Source organism: Ursus americanus, chromosome 27, assembly GCF_024610735.1.
Source record: "Ursus americanus isolate L20-20 chromosome 27, mUrsAme1.1.p, whole genome shotgun sequence".
In the NCBI taxonomy this organism is placed as follows: Eukaryota; Metazoa; Chordata; class Mammalia; order Carnivora; family Ursidae; genus Ursus; species Ursus americanus.
The window spans coordinates 10,259,453-10,278,841 of record NC_142153.1 but is presented as its reverse complement, the minus strand read 5'-3'; the positions used below and the strand labels follow the sequence as shown (position 1 = coordinate 10,278,841).

Genomic DNA, 19,389 nt, shown 5'->3' with positions numbered 1-19,389 from the left:
TTTGGAATTCAATTGATTTTGCAAACTCTTCAACTTTAGAGAAGTATAATCTAACTTTATTGTAATTTAACAGTAACAGACGATGAAGGATAGAGTTTAGCTTATTATGTCTGATTTGCTGGTCTAATTATAAATAGAGGGCAGCTGGTACATTGTGCAGAGCCTGGGCCTTGTAAAAGGAACGCTGGAGTTAAGAGTTAGGAGCTTTTAGTTTTAGTCCGTCCTCCAAGTCCTACCTCTAGTTGGGGAGGTCATTCAATTCTATTTCTTTTCTATAAGTAAAGAATAAATGGCCCTTCAACTTATAATTCTTCCTTCGTTTTGTTTTGACCTGGACGTGCTACCATTTGATTATGTTTTGCCTTAGGCTAGAATTAATGTGTACTTGCTTCATTATTTTTCTCTTTTTCTTCACTTTTTAGCACAGGGACTATGCTTTCCACTTTATTGTGCCTCTGATTGTGTCTGCATCAGTATTGCACATATAGGTACTTGTGATCACAATAAATGTCATTCACATGCCCTGATAAATCTTTGGAGAAGTAGAAGCACTGTTTGGGCAGTGGAGATATGGCAGTGAACAAAACAGACAAAATTCATGTTCTTATGGAGCTTCTATTCTAGCAGGATGGGGGGAGGAGACAGTAAACAGAGAAAGAATATAGATTAATAATGTAGATTACTTAAGGTGGTAATATGTGCTCTTGAGAAAATTATACCAGGAATGTGGATAGCAAGTGCTGGAAGTGAGGGTGGGGGTGGGGTGAGAGGGTTTGTATTTTTTAATAGGGCAGCCCGGGAAAGCCTTACTGAGAAATAGACCCTTGAGTAAAGACCAGAAGCAGGGGAATGAGCAATCCAGGCAGATATTTGGGGAAGCAATATAGTATCACGAAACAATTCTCAGACTCTTCAGAACTTTTCTCAGATGGTAGGACAGTGGTGTTTTTATATCCTATGATTGACCAAGAGCTGAAATGATAGAACAGCACATGCCAGAACTGTGATGATGGAAGGAGCTTGGAATTTTTGTTGTTGCTGTTTCTTCCTTGCTTTTGTTTTATTTTTAGTTTTGATTCTTATTGAAGTATAACATATAGTGTTATATTAGTGTCAGGTGTACAGTGTAATGACTCAACAGTTCTATACATTACTCAGTGCTCACCAAGATAAGTGACGTCACCATCTGTCACCAAACAATATTATTACCATCTTGTGGACTAAATTCTCTATGCTGTACTTTTCATCTCTATTGTCTTACTTATTTTGTCTCTGAAAGTTTGTACCTAGGAGCTTGGTATTTTTGATGCCTAAGTTGAGATCGAGGTAGCATCAAGGTAGATAATAGGCTCACACTCACGACGTGGAAGTAGAGTGCCAAGGGCTGTAACCCGGTCTAGGCTCTAGAAATGGGCTGTTGATGAGCCCTAGAAGAGGGGATCGTGCTATTTCTTGGCAAAATGTTAACCTAGAGTCCAGAAACAGAAAGGAAAATAAGAGGACACTTCTGATAACATTATTTGTTGAGGCCCTCTATGACTTTCCCTTTGGTTAAAGCATTAAGGCAAAGTGGAATCTCATGGTTCTAATGATCACATTAAGTGCTTCTGATGGGTAAGTTGCTGGGGAAGTTGTTTGAGGTAGAGAAGAGGGGCCCATGAATGTGAGGGTGTATAAGTGCAGATTACTTTATCTCAATACATTGACTCAACTATAAGGCATACCGTTGTTTAATATACCACTAATTAGGGAAGAAACAGAGTCCTGCCGGTTCGACAGCTGTGCCTTTGATGCATCTTGATTTCAGAGATGTTCATTTGTGGGGTAAAAAGTGTGTTTTAGAAGCGATGAAATGTGGTAAGCTGTGTGAAGATATAAAATCATCAGAGTGTATGAGTTTCAACTTTTGGGTAACTAGAACTAGAGATAATCTCTTGAAACTAAGAAATTCATTTCACTTAAACAAAAGGAAGAACTACTTTACACTGTAGGTAATACATGGCCAGACTTAATAGAAATAATTCCTAAAGTTAGAGCCGAATTATGAATGAATTTGAGGAGAGTTTAGATGGACGTGCAAGTGATTTCCCACAATAGGTTATAAAAGGAAGGTAGGGGTGATCAGAGTATCATTTTTATTATTTAAGAGCAGTTATAAGGTTCTGTAAAACAATTTTAATCGATGCCAAATTATTTTAATTCAGGATGGACTTTTCAGTGTCTTACAAATACCTGTTGTTGAAAAGTAATTTATAAGATGGTGTTTTATTGTTTTTTTTTTTTTCTCCTCTGTGCATTTAGGTATCTTATATCATTCAAGCTGAAGGAAAAGAGCATATTATTCACTTGGAAAGGAACAAGTAAGAAATTTAATTTACTTTAGCTTTTTGGTTTAAAAAATAGTATGTTTTGAAAGAGAGTGTGTTTTAAGTGGTATATTTAAGTAGTCTATTTAATTAGATGTTTAGTAGATTGATAAAAAGGTGAGAATAACAAGAGTAGCAGTGTGGAAAAAGCCATACTATTTTTGGTTTCCGTTGACATTAGAATAAGGGAAAAGAAATTAAAGCCAAAGAAAGTTGCATTTCAGAAGAACACTTTTTAGTTGTGATCGGCCCAAGGAACAACTGAGCAGTGGTAGAGAAGTCTTTAATAGTTACATCAGTCTGCTAGTGCTGCCGTAACAAAATACCACAGACTAAAAAAAAAAAAAAAAGGAAGTTTATTTTCTCACAGTTCTGGAGACCAGAAGTCCAAGATCAAGGGGCCATCTGGGCTGGTGTCTGGAGCGGGCTCTCCTCTTGAGTTCCAGATGGCCATCTTCTCATGCTGTGCTCACATGGCCTCCTTGGTATGGGGGGTGGAGGTTGGGGGGAGGAGCAAGCTGTCTGGTGTCTCTTCTAGTAGGGGCACCAATCCTGTCAGTTCAGGTCCTTACCCATATGACCTTATTTAACCATAATTACTTCCTTAGTAGCTCCATTTCCAAATATAGCTACACTGGCTGTGAGGCTTCAACATACGAATTTTTCTGCAGGGGTTGAGAGTGGGGAGAGGGGAGGGACGCAGGTATGTAGGACACAAGAGTAGTTTCTCACCTCTTTATTTTAATCCCTTCTCCACATTTTGGCATGTTTTCACCTGATCCCACTTTGGTTGTATGTGTTCTTTGACTGCCTTTTAAAATGCCAAGTTTTTAACCATGCTGAGTCACCCACTTTCCTGTGGCCTGTCTCTCCCTGTTCCCTTTTCTTTCTTTTTAAAAAAGATTTATTTATTTATTTGAGAGAGAGACAGCGCGCACAAGTGTGAGGGGCAGAGGGAGAAGGAGAGAGAATCTTAAGCGGGCTCCAAGCACAGCATGGCGCCCGACGCAGGTCTCAGTCTCACAACCCTGTGTTGATCGTGACCTGAGCTGAAAGCCAGAGTCCAGCTCTTAACTGACTGAGCCACCCAGGCACCCTCTTATGATTTCCTTGACAACATTTTCTTTGGCTTACTTTATTGTAAGAACACTTTATTGTAAGAATTATATGTATATAATACATACAATGTGTAAAATACGTGTTAATTGACCACTTATGTTATCTGTAAGACTTCTGGTTAACAGTGGGCTGTTAGTAGTTAAGTTTTTGGGGAGCCAAAAATTATATGTGGGTTTTTGACTGCATGGGGTGTCAGCACCCCTAACTCCTGTGTTGTTCAAGAGTTAACTGTAGGTCCTTATGTTTGTATAGTTTTCATCTTATAAAGCATTTTCATAACCTTTATCTCATTTATCATATTGTTATAACAACCTAATTGTTGAGCAGTGTTTGTTGTCCTCATTTTGTGCATAAGAATATCAAGGTTCAGGGAAGTTCCTTGACTTGTTCAGTATCATATAGTTTGTAAGGGTTCAAGCTGGGGCACAAATCCAAGTCATTTGACAGAAGTCTAGTGATCTGTATATGTGTGTTATGTCTGCTCTATATTACTATGGTTCTTGATTTGGTGGCAAATGGTGTTTTCTAGGCATTTGTAAGAGTAGTTAGGCCTTTGAATATCTTTGAAAGGTAGTCATCAAAGCTAGTGATCACTAATGAAAAACAGGGTAGGTAGTCTGTAATAAAATGGCTCAGATGCATTCTTTGTAGTAATAGGGAAATTGTGAAATTCAATAAAGGAGTAAATGCTCATTTTTTTCCTTCCATTGCCTTTAGAATAGTGGTCTTATCTCTTTTCGGGTCTTGAATCCCTTGAGAATTTGGTTAAAGCCATGAACCCTTCTTGTGGCAGCGGGTACGTAATTGCTTACGTGGAGTATTTGGCAGGGACTGGGGGTTATGGGAAAGAAGAGATCCCATCTTTCTCTGCCTGTGCGGACAGACTTAAAAATGAAATGGAAGGGTAAGTTAAATAAGAGGTCACGCGTCACTTTTATTATTGATAAGGGCTGGGGTGGAGGATTTAGCTTAGAATGAAAACCTGATGGACCTACTAACCCTGAACCCCAGCTTAGGCAGAGTTAGCCATTCCTGTCAGTGCTACCTACTGGCAAGTTTGCTTCTGGAGAAGCATGGTGGAATTTGCGCTCACTGGGTGTGCAGCGACTTCCAAAGAGGAAGAAAGGCAGAGCAAAGCAAACTATCTCATTTATTCTTTTCAGATTCACCACTAGAGGGAGTGTGTGTGTGTGTGTGTGTGTGTGTGTGTGTGTGTGTGTGTGTTGGGGGGAGAGAGAAGAGGCAGTGCAGTGATGAACAGGGTTCGAAAGGACTGAAGACTCCACAGGCTACTCTGAAGCTCACTCAAGTAGGCTTTAATAAAGGTAAATGATGACAACATTTCAGGACAAAGAAAGTGCAGATAATCACCAATGGGATTGAAAACTTTACACAAATCCCAGATGTGCTTTGTCTTTAGATTACAAACCTGTGAGATATGTGCATGGCATCTTATTTTCAGGGGGGCCCAGGCACAAGTTTACACAAGAGGTCTTTTACACTACTCTGGTCCCGTAGCCGGAGGCAGGCTGTGTAACTGATTAAACCGCATGCAAACCCTGAGTCGCTCCATCTTTAAACAGTGTAGGCAAGCTGGGCCTGGCTGCCTCCAGAGGGGTTCAGAACTTTAAATGGCGCACTGTAAATCACTAGCTAGCACGTTGCCTCCCTGACTTGTCCATAAGCCCTGGAGTTAAGCGTAGAGCTGCTCTGGTTCTGCTGCAAATGACAGATTCCTTGCTTGACCAAACTTCAGTCAGGCTGCTGGACCTTCTTCTAGGTGTATCAGTGCGCTTCCTTATAAAATCCAGTTTTGGCAAGAACCCTACTAAGTCAGTTTAGCAAGAACCACTACCCCCCTTGCCCTCGATTTCTGATCATTCTGGACATGTGGTCGGGTTCTCATCCTTTAGCACTCCCCAGGTGATGTCCGATCACCTTGTCCTGTTTTCAGCAATTATCTGTTAGGTTGCTTTAGCTAGAACCCTCCTCACCCCTGAAGTTTCCTGGTAGTAGTTTTCTATCCATTGCTACCCTGGCCCTTGGCCATAAATTCCCACCTGCCCATGCTGTATTTGCAGTTGATCCTTCTTTCTCTCCCCTATGGTGAAATCCCATTGAAGTGGTCCCTACGCTTGGTGCAATGGGCCTGAATTAAGTCTGCCTTACCATCTTTAAGAGTGTCATTGGATATTTTTTTTTCTTGGACAGTCATGGTGCTGTGACTCAGATAGGATCAGATTCCTCATTGGACCCGGGGATCTCTCACCCAGGGCCCTAAGTATGCACCTTTGAAAGCTTTGTCTTCGTTCCTGACTGTTTGATTGGGGATCCATTGGTGACTCCTGAACAGTTAGTTGCTCTGGACAAATGTCTGTTGAAGCTGGTAAGGACAGATTTTGATTTTTAAGATTTTGATTATACTTTCTGAGGCTGGGTTAGAGTCCCAGGCTTTTTTGCAAGGTACCTGCTGGGCTGGAAGGTCTTCCTGGCTCCTTGTTGTGAGTGGGGATTATTCCCTGATTCCCTGGGCTGGAAGCTTCTTCTTCCTGGCTCTCTGTGAGTTCTCTCTCTTAATCTCTGTTGCATCCTGCTTCTCCCAGGGGAACTTCCCAGTCAACTGAAACCCCTTTTCTCAGACTCCTGCTGACTGTCTGCTGGGCCTGCTTCTTTTCTTATTGTCATGATTTTGCTGAGGGTAATTTGGAACTTCATTGTCCTCTTTGGGAAAGTTGAGATCTCTCTGTCTTGACTCCCTGTACCTCTCCCTTCTTGCTTCTGCTCCTCCTTCCCTCACTTACCACCATCAGTCTTCCCTCTAGTTTCTTTGAATCCTTCGAGATGTACCTCTTTGAGCTCCTACCACCTCCATCCCTCTGTCCATCCCTGTTGACTTTTCCCTTCCCACTTCCGCCCTCAGCTTTCGATAGCCCCTGAAATCGTAGGTGCCCTAGCCTCTTTTGGGTCCTCTCAAGGGAGTCAGGTACCCCTGAAAGCAACTCCCTGAGGCTCAGAAGAGGAAAAAAAAAAAGAAAGGCTATTTGGAAATAGAGTTGGACAATTTGTTCACTCATGGACTTTGGAAATGTCCAGACAGCACTTAGATGTCTTTTCAGTCACTCACCTAAAATTTTAGTCCATTGCATTCATAATATTACATATCACAGCAAAAAAAGTCTTAGAAGTTTCCACAGTTACTGGTGGGCAGGTCATCTTAACTTGGTCCATTTGCCACAAACACAATTCGGATGAAAATACAAAGTGGAGATAAACCAGTGAGATTGCATTACTGTTTTACTGACTCATGGCTAAAATTTTGGAATGAAAGCTATAAGATTTCTATTTGTATGTGTCTGTATGTTTATATATGTTTATAATATATGTGTAATAGATGTGTTGTAGTTTCCTACCTCTGGATTGTATTACCAAATTAATTTATAAAATCCTTTAAAGGAGAGGTGCCTGGGTGGCTCAGTCGGTTAAGTGTCCGGTTGGTGATTTTGACTCAGGTCATGATCTCATGGGTGGTGAAATCGAGCCCTGTGTAGGGCTCTGCACTCAGTAGGGAGTCTGGTTGAGATTCTCTCCCTCTGCCCCACCCCCCCATTTTTGCATGTGCACATGCTCTCTCTCTCTCTCAAATAAATAAGTAAATATTAAAAAAGTAAAATAAAATCCCTTAAAGGAGTTCTATTCAAATTGGCTTAGAGACTAATGAACACTTATATAAATTTTCTTAAAACTCAGAAATATAGAAACTAACCCAAGTCATTGTCTTTTTTTTTTTTTTTAATTCACATGATTTGGGATAATCTTTGGTAAATAAAGCTAGCTTTACAATTATTGATAAAATTATTGATAAACTCTGACAACTTTAGAGTTGTCAGCATTAAATATGTAATGCAGATACAAAGTTTTTTCTACCTACATTTATTAGTCAAACTTATGTTATTTCTGCTAGATGTTCGAGGTTATAAACTATAAATCTAACCTAAAAACAGAATGTATAATAAAAAGGAATTGTTTAGTGTGTGTCAAGCACCGCAGTTAAAAAAGACAAAGAAGGAAGAATCATATGAATACCTTTGTAGGTAGGTTCTTCAGGTTGTTTGCGTATGTGATTTTTTTTTTTTTTTTTGATACTGGCTTGACTTGTCAACAGGAAAATTACTTAAGATAATAGGTGGATGGCTTTGTTTAGTTAATGTCTTGTGAAATTTTCATGAGTAATTCAAACATAGTTGTTAAGATCAAGGAAATTAAATAGATATAAATGCGATAAAAGTTTACAAATGAACTTGATCATTCTGCTTTATAATAGGTCTCCTTAAAAATAGTTTCAAAAACCTTTTTCATAACTTTAAATGTTCAAGCTATACAAAGTTAAGTTAATGATGGGTATTTATTGACTATCTAGATCTCATTTCGAAATTAGAGAAAATACTGAAACATTAATTGCTGAACATTAATTTCATTTACTTTTGGCATCTCATTTTTAATATGGTATAGAAAAGCTAATTGTACTTGAATCGGTGAATAAACATGCTAAAGTTGTGCTGTGAAAAAGACACATTTCTAGGATTATGAAATGATGATATTCTTAAACCTGCTACAGGATGATAGTATGGGAGTGTGGGATAGTATGTGAGTTGCAGTTGCCTGCTTTCTACTTTTCACTGACAATTTGGGTTTTTAATGGTTAAAAATATAGTCAATATATGTAAATAAAACTACTAGGAATAATAAGGGTAAAGAAAAAAACTATATAAAAGGAAAGTAAGATGTATTTTTGATAAGGAAAGGTATGAAGGACATGTTCTTGTTAAGGGGAAAAGAGTAATTTTGTTGTAAAGTAGAATGACTGGTTGTTTCAGAATGAGAAAGAGGAAGGAAGAATCATATGAATACCTTTGTAGGTAGGTTCTTTAGGTTGTTTGCGTCTGTGATTTTTTTTTGAATGGATATAAGAATGAATGGATATAAGAAAATTTTTTTACAAGATCTGTGGAAAAGGGAACTTTGAAAAGGAATCTCTCCTTTTCTGGTCAAAGCTGGCCAAGATTGGATGGATTTATTTGTAGGGTATTTATTTACTTATTTATTTATTTTAATTTTTAAAAAATTTGCCTTAGTATTAATAGCAGACTGATGTGAAACCATTATTTGGTTTTTCTCTCTGTATTAAAACAACAAAGTTTTCTTAGATTATTTGTTTGCTCTTAATAAGAAATTATAAAAAAGGTTGTTTTTCTTTACCTTTTAAGTAATATGCCTGGGGAAACAAGATTTTGTGTTTTAAAATAATTTCCCGTGCTTCGTATTATGTCGATCAGTTCTTTGATTGAAAACCAGGTGTTCTCAATAGTAAGAGGCTAAGAATTTTTGTAACTAGGTAGCTTTCTGTATTTGCCTTTGAGATCTTTTTTTTTTTTTTTTAAAGATTTTATTTATTTATTCGACAGACATAGAGACAGCCAGCGAGAGAGGGAACACAAGCAGGGGGAGTGGGAGAGGAAGAAGCAGGCTCATAGCAGAGGAGCCTGATGTGGGGCTCGATCCCATAACGCCAGGATCACGCCCTGAGCCGAAGGCAGACGCTTAACCGCTGTGCCACCCAGGCGCCCCTTGTCTTTGAGATCTTTTAATTGTGACTTTGGTTAAATGGATAACTAAGGATTTTTTCCCAGTGATCTGTGATCCTGTTTATCAGATGATCAAACCTTCTGACCTTTGTGACAGCTTCTCCGTATCAGCTCTAAGAGGAGCCTTTTGACTTCACATTAACTTTGAGATTTCCTAGATGATCCTTGGAAAATCTCTTAGGTTTTGTCTCTCTCCTTATAAAAAGAGACATGTTTTACTAATTAGGCTTATTTAATATGTTAAATTACATGGGAAGCATTGTCAAATAAGTGATGATTGTACATACAATACAGGCATGCGTTGTATTTGTTCATAGAAATTATAGTATGTTCATAGAAATTTGTCAGTACCTTTATTGTTGAATTATTTTCTTAAATTATTGTGTGTCACAGAAATAACAATATGTCCTTGTCAATAGCATTGTGATGAATTCTCATCAGATCTTTAACCTTGACAGCTTTTAAGTGTTTTGTCACTCACAGACAGTTACAATTTTACTGTGATTCTTCTCTAGAAGTGTTTATAACCAGCTGTAGGTTAGAATGCTCCTTGATGGCATCACTTGAAAACTTTGAGACCTTGCTGTTGGATTATGTAAGAATTTCCAGAACTAATGAAGAAACTGATGGATTCATAAAAACTGCTAACCCAGGATTAAGTAAAACAAGACTTAATTAAATGGACCTGATTGAACTGATGAAGAGGATTATGATTTTTTATAACTTCTGTTTGAAACGTTGCTGGTTCTTTAATTTTTTTTCTTTCCAAATTTAAGGAAAACTCTTTCTGTTTTCTTAAGCTAAGTGTAACAGCAGTTTGTAATTTATACCTTTGTAAGCAGAACTGAAGCACTGATCTTGCCTTCCTACCTGAGCCCTCCAGGAATTGGAAGGTCTCAGGGAGTATTCTTATTTTCATGGTAATACAGTTATTGACGTGAGTTTTGTGAGAATCCGTTCTCCTTGTAACAGGATGCAATTGGAAACCTTAGTTGTATCACCAAGGTTTTTGACTGGAATGTGTACCCATGCTGGCTCATCTTGCCAGTTTTTTTTTTTTTTTTAAAGATTTATTTATTTATTTATTTTAGAGAGAGGTAGAATGAGTGTGTGTGAGCGGGGGGAGGGGCAGGGGGAAAGAGACAGTCTCAAGCAGACTCTGCACTGAGCTCAGAGCCAGGCATGGGGCTCGATCTCAAGACCCTGAGATCATGACCTGAACTGAAATCAAGAGTCAGAGGCTAAACTGACTGAGCCACCCAGGCGCCCCTCATTTTGCCAGTTTTTACCAAATCCTGAAATCTTCTGGTTTCCTCCAGTAGCTGGCTTCAACTCTGCAAATTAACATTTCCAATTTTTCTCCCTTCTGACTTGGAATTGTTGAGAATTAAGACCACCTTTTTCCTGAAGCTTTGCAAGGCTAAAGCTGGACAAATTGATATAAACTCCCCCCCCAAAAAAATTTTTACCACAGAAGATCATGTATGGGTAAACTTCCTGCCTCCTGCCGTATGGCCCATCCAGAAAGTTCACCAGAATGCCTGATGTCCGCACCAGAGACATTCAAACTGCCAACCAGGAAGGTCTGTCAGCTGGCCAACGCCATCCTCTACCATGCTTCAAGAACTTCCGATCTAAAAACTTTGCTGCCCACTGGACTCAGAAACTGCGTTTCTAACTCTTAGTCTTTGTTTTTCTTTTATTTTCATAGCAACTCTCCTCATTAAATGCCTGACTGCTAGCAGCATCCAGCAAATGTCCTTTACTACCAAGTTCCAATAGATGATTCAGCTCATCCTTAATGAACAAAAGGCAACCTGACAGAAAAATGGATTTATATGGTTCAGAGGAAAGAAGGATGTCTCTTCTTTTCTTGAACAAGAGGGAAGACTGACAAACAGTCTTTGCCTGACCAAACTTCAGTCAGGCCATTGAACCTTCTCCTAGGTGCATTGGTGCACTTCCTGTAAAATCTGGTTTTAGTAAGAACTCCTTCCCGCCTCCCCCATTTCTGATCCCTCTGGGCATGTGATCCGGTTCCTCATCCTTGAGTACCCTCCAGGTGATTTCCGATCACTCTGGCCTGTCTTCAGTGAGAATCTGTTAGGTTAGTTTAGCCATGCCGCTCCTCAACGGTGGTATTTCCAGTTAGTAATTTTCTATCCGCTGAGCCCCGGTACCCTGCCCCTTGGCTATAAATTCCCATTTGCCGATGCTGTTTTTGGAGTTGACCTTCAGCACTCCCTCATTATAAAATGCCGTTGTAGTGGTTTTCCTATACCTGTCACAGTGGAGCTTAATGAAGTCGGCCTGACCATCTTTAACAAGTGTCACTGAATGGTTTTTTTCTTTAACGAAGATAACCCTGTCTTTACACATATGGTTCACAGGACTGAGCTCCCTTAACACACAAGGGAGCTTCAGGAATCAGCAGTAATTGTTTCCTCCAGCCGACACAGATTTTGCCTCTATACTTACCAGGTGAAAGCAGTGAGTGCTTCTTGTTTATATAGGACTTTTAGGAAAGAATAAAAGCACTTACTTCTGGAAATATGATGTACTGTATAACCTTATTTGTACCATTCCTAAGAGATGTAGCAGAAAAATTTAAAGACATTACTTATGTTTTTTTGCGACCAGCGTTTTATGATCATTCGAACAAATGTGTAGCCCCACATTCTTTATGAGGGAGCAGTGCACACGATTTCAGATTTAAGTCTGTTCGTGAGCTTTTTGTTTTATAGTAGCTCCCTCCTTAAGTAATAATTTGTCAGGTAAAAAGTTTTTATCCCTGCTTATCTCTTATAGGAGTACTGCCTTATGAGTTGCATTCCTAGTTGTATATAGATAAAACAGTCTTAAACGATGTGTTGTATTCCTCTTCCAGTGACCTTTTGCCCCGAGATTTTGTAGTTTATACCTACGACAAGGAAGGGGCTCTGATCTCTGACCATCCTGATTTACAGGTAATATGTTTTCCTCTTGATCTTATAGCAAATTTAAAATAATTATAATTTTAAAGTGAGTTCTGTTCAGGTACACAAGTACATTGCACAGCCAGCAAGGGCCACTCTTGACATATTAACATATGGAGTTGTCCTGGGAAGCGGGTGGGTGATGGGTGCCTTCACAAGGACTTCACAGTTCTCCCGGTACTCGGTAGTCAAGTGCTGTTTGTCTTTTTTTAAAGTCCAGGGGAAGAATCCTCTACTTAATGGTAATCCTTACCGCTTATGAAGGGGGAATGTTTGATATATTTTAACATAGATTTAAAAAAAATATTTTGCTGAAAGTATCTCTGAAAGCACATCTTAACTTCCTTTAAACCATTTAACTTGCCATTAGTTCTTAGTAAAGAACAAACACTTGTATGCTGTTGTATGTCCTAAGCTTTTACTAAAAACAGTTCTTTTCTCAAGAAATGTGGCCCTCCTTGCATCAGAGAACAGAGTATTCCTGAGGACAGAACTGGCTGGGACCACTTGAAATAATTGGCAGTTGCCGAATTTGGCTTTATGTGTTACTAAATTAGAGCAGAGACATATCTAGTGTCATTTGGGAAGAGTGTTTTACAGTCCTTTTTGGCAGTTAGGTGTTCTGTATTTTTGGCTTTTGCGTTAGTGTCCATGAGAAGTCTTTGTTCTGATTAAACGTGTGTTATTTTCCTCTTGAGCTTTGTAATGTTTGGCTGGGTTAAACTGTTTATGTTAGTTATGCATTGCTGTAGCACTCTTCAAACAGATGGAAGGCAAACCTTTATCTTAGATTAATTACTAGTACTTAAAAAAATAAGGATATGCTGACTTACTCTTTTCTGGTTCACTTTCTGATTCCTTTACTTTAGTGTCTTATTTGTCCGCTGTTCAATGGCAGACTAGTAGAGCAGCTTAAACACATATGACAGCATAAACCAGATCACAGATAACCCATCCATCTGTTCATCTAACCATTCATTATTTATCTAGAGATTGCTGTGCCATGAAGCCAAAGACCATGTAATTTAGGCCACTTGACAAAAGCAGTGATCTTAAAGGTTTTTTGTTTGTTTGTTTTTCCTTGGGAGAAGTTTCTTGGTGTAGGTTTTGGAGATACACACTGTTTGGACTTAATCTGTCATTTATTTGCTGGTCATGTTACTTTAACTTATCTGCACCTTACTATCTTCACCTTAAAATGGGAATAATAATTACAACTTAAAGGAGTTACTGGCAGGCTTAAATGACTTAATACTTTTTTTTTTTTAAATTGAAGTGTAGTTGACATACAATATTATGTTTGTTTTAGGTGTACAGCATAATGATTCAACATTTATATGTGTTGTGACGTGATCACCATGATAAATCTAGCTCCCATCTGTCACGACACGAAGTTGTTACCTATTATTAATTACGTTCCTTATGCTGTACATCGTATCTCCATTAAATGAGTTAACACTTGTAAGACACTTACAACAGATAGCCTGACCATTTTTAACTCAATAAATATTATTATTTGTTCTTATTGAAAATATATATGCTTTAAACTGTTAAAAATAGATTTCAGTCATAGAAATCTATGCAGATGTTATCTTCAAGTAGTATTAGGGAATTGTGCTTTCCTGGGTGATTGAAAAATATAAACTAAGACAGATGAAGTCTTTTATTTATTTCTTGGTTATTGAGTATTGTTCAGATAGATGAAAATATGTCTATAGATTTGAGATACCAATTAAAACTTTGGTGCTGGGAATTTTTGGCATATGGCTACATTGCTAGATATCACAATGACATTACTTTTGCTTATAAAATACAGTGAAATTACATTCAGAAAACTTAAGCGCTTTCCCTTATGATCTATTATTTAAGATTAAAGTAATTTGTAAAGCTATTACCTGGCTTTTGTCATCTCTTTCACAAAGGCCATTTTTCACAAAAAAACCTAAGCTTTAATTACTTTATACAAGTTATTGTGTGAAATAAAACTCCAAATTACTATGTGTTAGAACTCTGGGGCACTTGCAGATGCATCAGCCAGTGTCTTAACTAACTTCCCTAATTAACTAATACTCCTTGTTTCGTCTGAAAACTATATGGACCTCCCCATGCTCGCTGGGCTGTGGCTAGGCATTTCCCTCTCAGAGCTCTGTGTATTTCTCCCCCTAGTTGAGTTTTTTGCTTATAGTTTGCATGTTTCCAAAACTGTGGCATTTGTACCTTTACTATAATCATGCAGTTTAATTAGATGTTTTATAAACTTATGAAATACCATTTGTTGTTTTTTTTTAAGTGCATTGAAGGCTTCGGAAAGATTTAATAAAACCGAGTCATTTAAAAAATACCATCAAGTTGATAGATTAAGTGACCAAGGGCTGGGTTTCAGTCATGTCAAATAAGAGAGCTTCTAATGTAATTGAAACTAGAAACATTTAATTTTGGAGTGCCATGAGTTACAAGTATTATTATCTCCTAAGTGCTACCTCTTTGGTAATAGAAGGTATTTATTTTCCTCTAGTGAGAAGGAGGCAATATCAAAGCTAGACTTTAACACAAAGCACTAAAAAGAAAAACGAGTGGTTGTGAACTGCCCCACAGTAGAAAAAGTTGTAAAATCTTGAAATTGAGCCTGTATTTTTAGCTGAGAATTATTTATTTTTTTTAAATTTTCACCACTTTAGACTTAGAGGAAACATTGCATGCATCCCCTTCACCTAGATTCTCCAAATATTAACATTTTACTTCATTTGCTTTATCCTTTCATCTCTGTTTTTTTTGTTTCCTGAAACTTTTAGAGTATACTGCAGACATGGTATCCCTTTACCCTTAAAAACGTCAGTGTAAATTCCCCAAAAAACAAGAAATTCTTTATGTAATCAAGTACAATTTTCAAAATTAGAAAGTTAACATTGAAGCAATACTATTATCTCATTTATAGATCTTACTGATACATATTTTTTTGGTCCATCATCCCAGTAATGTGCTTTATGGCAAAAGAAAATCCAAGTTCATGTGCTGCATTCAGTGGTTATGTCTCCGTAGTCTCCTCTAATCTGGAAATCTTTTGTCTTCTCTTGTATTTCATGACACTGGCATTTTTGAGAGGTACAGGCCAACTTTTGTAGAGTGTCCTGCAATTTGAGATTGATGTTTACTCATGATCAGATTCAGGTTATGTACTTTTGGCAGGAATACCACCAAAGTGATACTGAGTGGTCCTCAGTGATCCTGTTAAGAAGCATGTGTGTGGGTAGTGTTGCTGATAGTGTTAACTTTGATACATTTAGTTAAGGAATTGTCTGCCAGGTTTCTCCTCTGTACAGTTAATTTTTTTTTTGCCTTTTTAATGAATACCATGGTTAGATATTTTGAGACTAATATAAATATCCTGTTACTTCTCAAATTTTTACCCATTAAAATTTAATACTAAATTTTATTTAGTATTTGCCTGAATTAATGGTTATTATGATGGTGGTTAAAATGGTGATTTCCTAATTTCATTAGTGTTTCATCTGTGCATTAATGCTTTCTGCAAGGAAAAGTTTTTCCTTTCTTAATTTGAGCATAGACTCATTGATTCTTACTTTTTCAGGAGTGAGGTTGAAAATCTTCATATATGTGAGGGCATTTTTATGTTCTTTTGTGAATTGCCTGTTCATGTCTTTTGCCCTGCTTTCCACTGGGTTTTTTGTTGCTGTTCCTCTAAGAAAAAAAAATTTTAATTGAGGTATAATTGACATACATTATATTGCATTAGTTTCAGGTATACATCATAATGATTTGATATTTGTATATATTGTGAAATGATCACCACTGTAAGTCTTGTTAATGTCTGTTATCATGCATAGTTAAAACATTTTTTGTGTGTATGTGATAAGAACTTTTAAGATTAATACCTTGGTAGCTTTCGTATATACAGTAGAACATTATTAACTATAGTTGCTATGCTGTCTTTAGTCTAATTTTTTGTTAATTTTTATATACGATGTAAGATAGTGGTCCAGTTTCATTCTTTTCTATCCAGTGTTCTCAGTACCATTTATTGAAGAGACTGGTATATTCTTGGCTCCTTTGTCAGAAATTAATTGACCATATAGGTGTGGGTTTACTTCTGGGCTCTCTGTTCTGTTCCATTGATCTATGTGTCTATTTTTATGCTAACACCATACTGTTTTGATTGCTATAGCTTTTTGTAATACAGTTTGAAATCAGGGAGCATGATGACTCTAGCTTTTTCTTTCTCAAGAAGAGAAAGAAGTGTCTTTACTCTATGTGGTATTTTTTGTGGTTCCAGACAGATTTTAGATTTTTTGTTCCATTTCCATAAAAAATGCCGTCGGAATCTTGATAGGGATTGCACTGAATCTGTAGATTTCCTTAGTTAGTCTAGACATTTAAATAATATTTGTTCTTCCAATCTATGATCATGGATTATCTTTCTGCTTATTTGTATCTTCTTCAGTTTCTTTCATTAATGGCTTATCATTTTCTGTGTATAGGTCTTTCCTGCTTCGTTAAATTTATATCTAGGTATTTTATTCTTTTTGATGCAAGTGTAAATGGGATTGTTTTCTTAATTTTTCCTTTTGTTAGTTCATTATCAGTATATAGAACACAACAGATTTCTGTATATTGATTTTGTTTCCTGAAACTTTACTGAATTCATTTATTAGTTCTAACAGTTTTTTGGTGGAGTCTTTAGGGTTTTCTGTATATAATATTATGTCATCTGCAAATAGTGACAGTTTTACTTCTTCTTCTTCTCTATTGAGTTTTTAATCTTTCCCCTTCAATGTTTAAGAGTTCTTTATAGTTAGGGATATTAGTCTTGTATCTGTGATACACATTACAAATATTTTTTTCCCAATCTCTGTATTGTGTTTGACTTTTTTTTTTTTTTTTTGGTGTTTCTTTCCATGTAGAAGTTTGAAAAACTTTTTATGTAGTAAAAATTATCATTTTTTTTCTTTAATTGCATATTGAAGTGATAGCCTTTCTCTACATCCAGGTTAAAGAGGAATTCACCCATACTTTCTTTTAGCTCTTGTATGGTTTTTATTTTTTATGTTGAGATTCTTGATTCATTTCTATTTTTTACTTACGTATGGTGTGAGGTATGGATCTAATTTTATCCGTTTCCAAATGTCTAACCAGTGGACTGAGCACCATTTATTATAAAAATCCTTGACCCAGTTCCATATGTATTCTGGTCTATTTCAAGTCCCCAAATTCTGTTCTACTGGTGGTTCTCTCAATTCATCATCAGTACCATACTATTTTAATTATTAAGGCCTTGTGATATGTCTTAATGTCTGGTAGGGTTAGTCTGCCCAACAACCCCCTCCCCCGTGACCTTGGCTTTTTTTTCATGCTTTGAAATTGTGTTAAGAGGAGAAAATCTCATCGTGTAGTAAAAAAAAAAAAAAATCTGATATTAGTGATAATATGCTTGTATTTCCAATGGCCAATTTGTTATTCAAAATTAAGGATAAAGCCTCTTTTATTTTTTAAGATGGCTAAATGTAAAACTAATAATAATTAGTATAAATATAAGAAGAAAAGAAAATCATGTGATCAAAATTACTTTTTTGCCACATACTCATTTTTCTTCCCCCTTGGCACCATTAGCTTGTCCCAAGGTCCCGTTCTGTGTAGATGTCAATTGGCTGCTGTTTCTTCCTGGATTGACTGTCATCTAAGATGTTAAACATGACATAATGCTGTCCTGTTCTGCTTCTAGGCCTAAAGGTTATTGGGGTAGAGCTGTTTGTACTTAGTATCCTCTGGAATTCTGCCTAAACATTTGTATACTTGTAGGGTGGTAATAGTCCAGAGAATGCCGTGTTATATTATAAAATGCCAGTGGTATAAACAAAGTTGTTAGTTTACTGACCTTGAATAATTTTGTTAGCTCTGTAATTTCTATGATAAATTACAGCCATGTAACAGTATTTGAAGATAATACAGTTTTTATCGTTTAGAATCATTGTCATTATCGGGGCTATGTGGAGGGAGTTTATAATTCATCCATTGCTCTTAGCGACTGTTTTGGACTCAGGTAAGGCATTTTCTATGTCACTTTTTTTCCTTTCTTCTATTTCTTACCCTTTTACCTATCTCTGTTTCTAAATCAAGTCATTTTGAGGGATTTAACAAAATTAGATTTTACTTTGTATTGCTGAAGGTCTTTAGAGCTATGTATCAGGTATCATTCTTGACATGTTTATTTAAAAAAATATTACAGTTGGTGAGTTTCAGTATCTAAAAAAAAATTTCATTGATTTGAGACTGCTAAGTAATTTTTGCTATTTAAAAAAGCATACTTTTAATTTCTGTAGCACTGTATACAATTTTCACCTATATTCTTTCATTTAAGTCTCACAATGCCTGTGGAAAGGGGCTCACTATCTCCATATTTAGGTGATGAGCAAACTGGGGTTCAGAGAAGTTGTACCACATACCAAGTAAAGGGATAATAATATTAAAATTACGTTTATTGAAGGCCTGGCAATATGATGCTGTGCTGGTTCCTTGGTTACGTGACTGATTGAACTAATAAATTTTAATTCTCAAACCAGCTGTATAAGATGGCTATAATTATCTCCATTTAAGTAATAACACAGAGGAGTTACTGTGCACCAGGCCATGTTCTAAGTATTTCTCACTTATGTAATGATTTAGTTTTCAGAACAACCCCATGTGGAATAAAGTAAGGTAGAGGTTAAGTCATTGCTGAGAGTCCCACAGCTAGGAGGAATCATTTGGGATTCAAACACTGGTTCTCTGGCTCCAGATTCCATACTTTTAGCCATTGTTCTGAATTGCCTTCCATTATACACAGCAGTCACTTGGAGAGGTTAACTGACTTTGGGGGGGGGGGTTGTTAGTAAGTAGCAGTCTTGAGTTTTAAATATATGTCTGTGTGACTCTAAAGCGTAGTATTTTTCTCTATACCATGCTACCCTTTCTTACACATGTTAAGAACTAGGATTTGAATTCAGGTGTTCTGATTCTTTTTCCTGTGTATTATTTTCTTCATTTTAAAAAATTGTGTACGTGTAATGCGACACTTAGAGGATTGCTGCATATAGAGAATGTGAGTTACGGGATTGAACCCCTGCAAAACAGCTCTCATTTTGAGCACATCTTTTATCGGATGGATGATGTCCACAAAGAGCCCCTGAAATGTGGGGTTTTCAACAAGGATATAGAGAAAGAAACCATAAACTATGAAGAGGAAGAGCCTCCTAGCATCACTCAGCTACTTCGAGTAAGGAAATACATTTTCTT

The 19,389-nt window shown here is 37.0% G+C and overlaps 1 protein-coding gene across 1 annotated transcript in view; it reads left to right on the top strand.

The window, feature by feature from the left end:
- The window catches only part of ADAM9 (ADAM metallopeptidase domain 9), a 137,001-nt gene that overhangs the window by 10,613 nt on the left and 106,999 nt on the right, over positions 1 to 19,389 (top strand). Inside the window, exons 3-6 of the mRNA XM_045779375.2 lie at positions 2,302 to 2,360; positions 12,015 to 12,093; positions 18,081 to 18,157; positions 19,174 to 19,369. Of these exons, the coding sequence (XP_045635331.2) occupies positions 2,302 to 2,360; positions 12,015 to 12,093; positions 18,081 to 18,157; positions 19,174 to 19,369 (411 nt within the window). The remainder of the gene's footprint in view (positions 1 to 2,301; positions 2,361 to 12,014; positions 12,094 to 18,080; positions 18,158 to 19,173; positions 19,370 to 19,389) is intronic.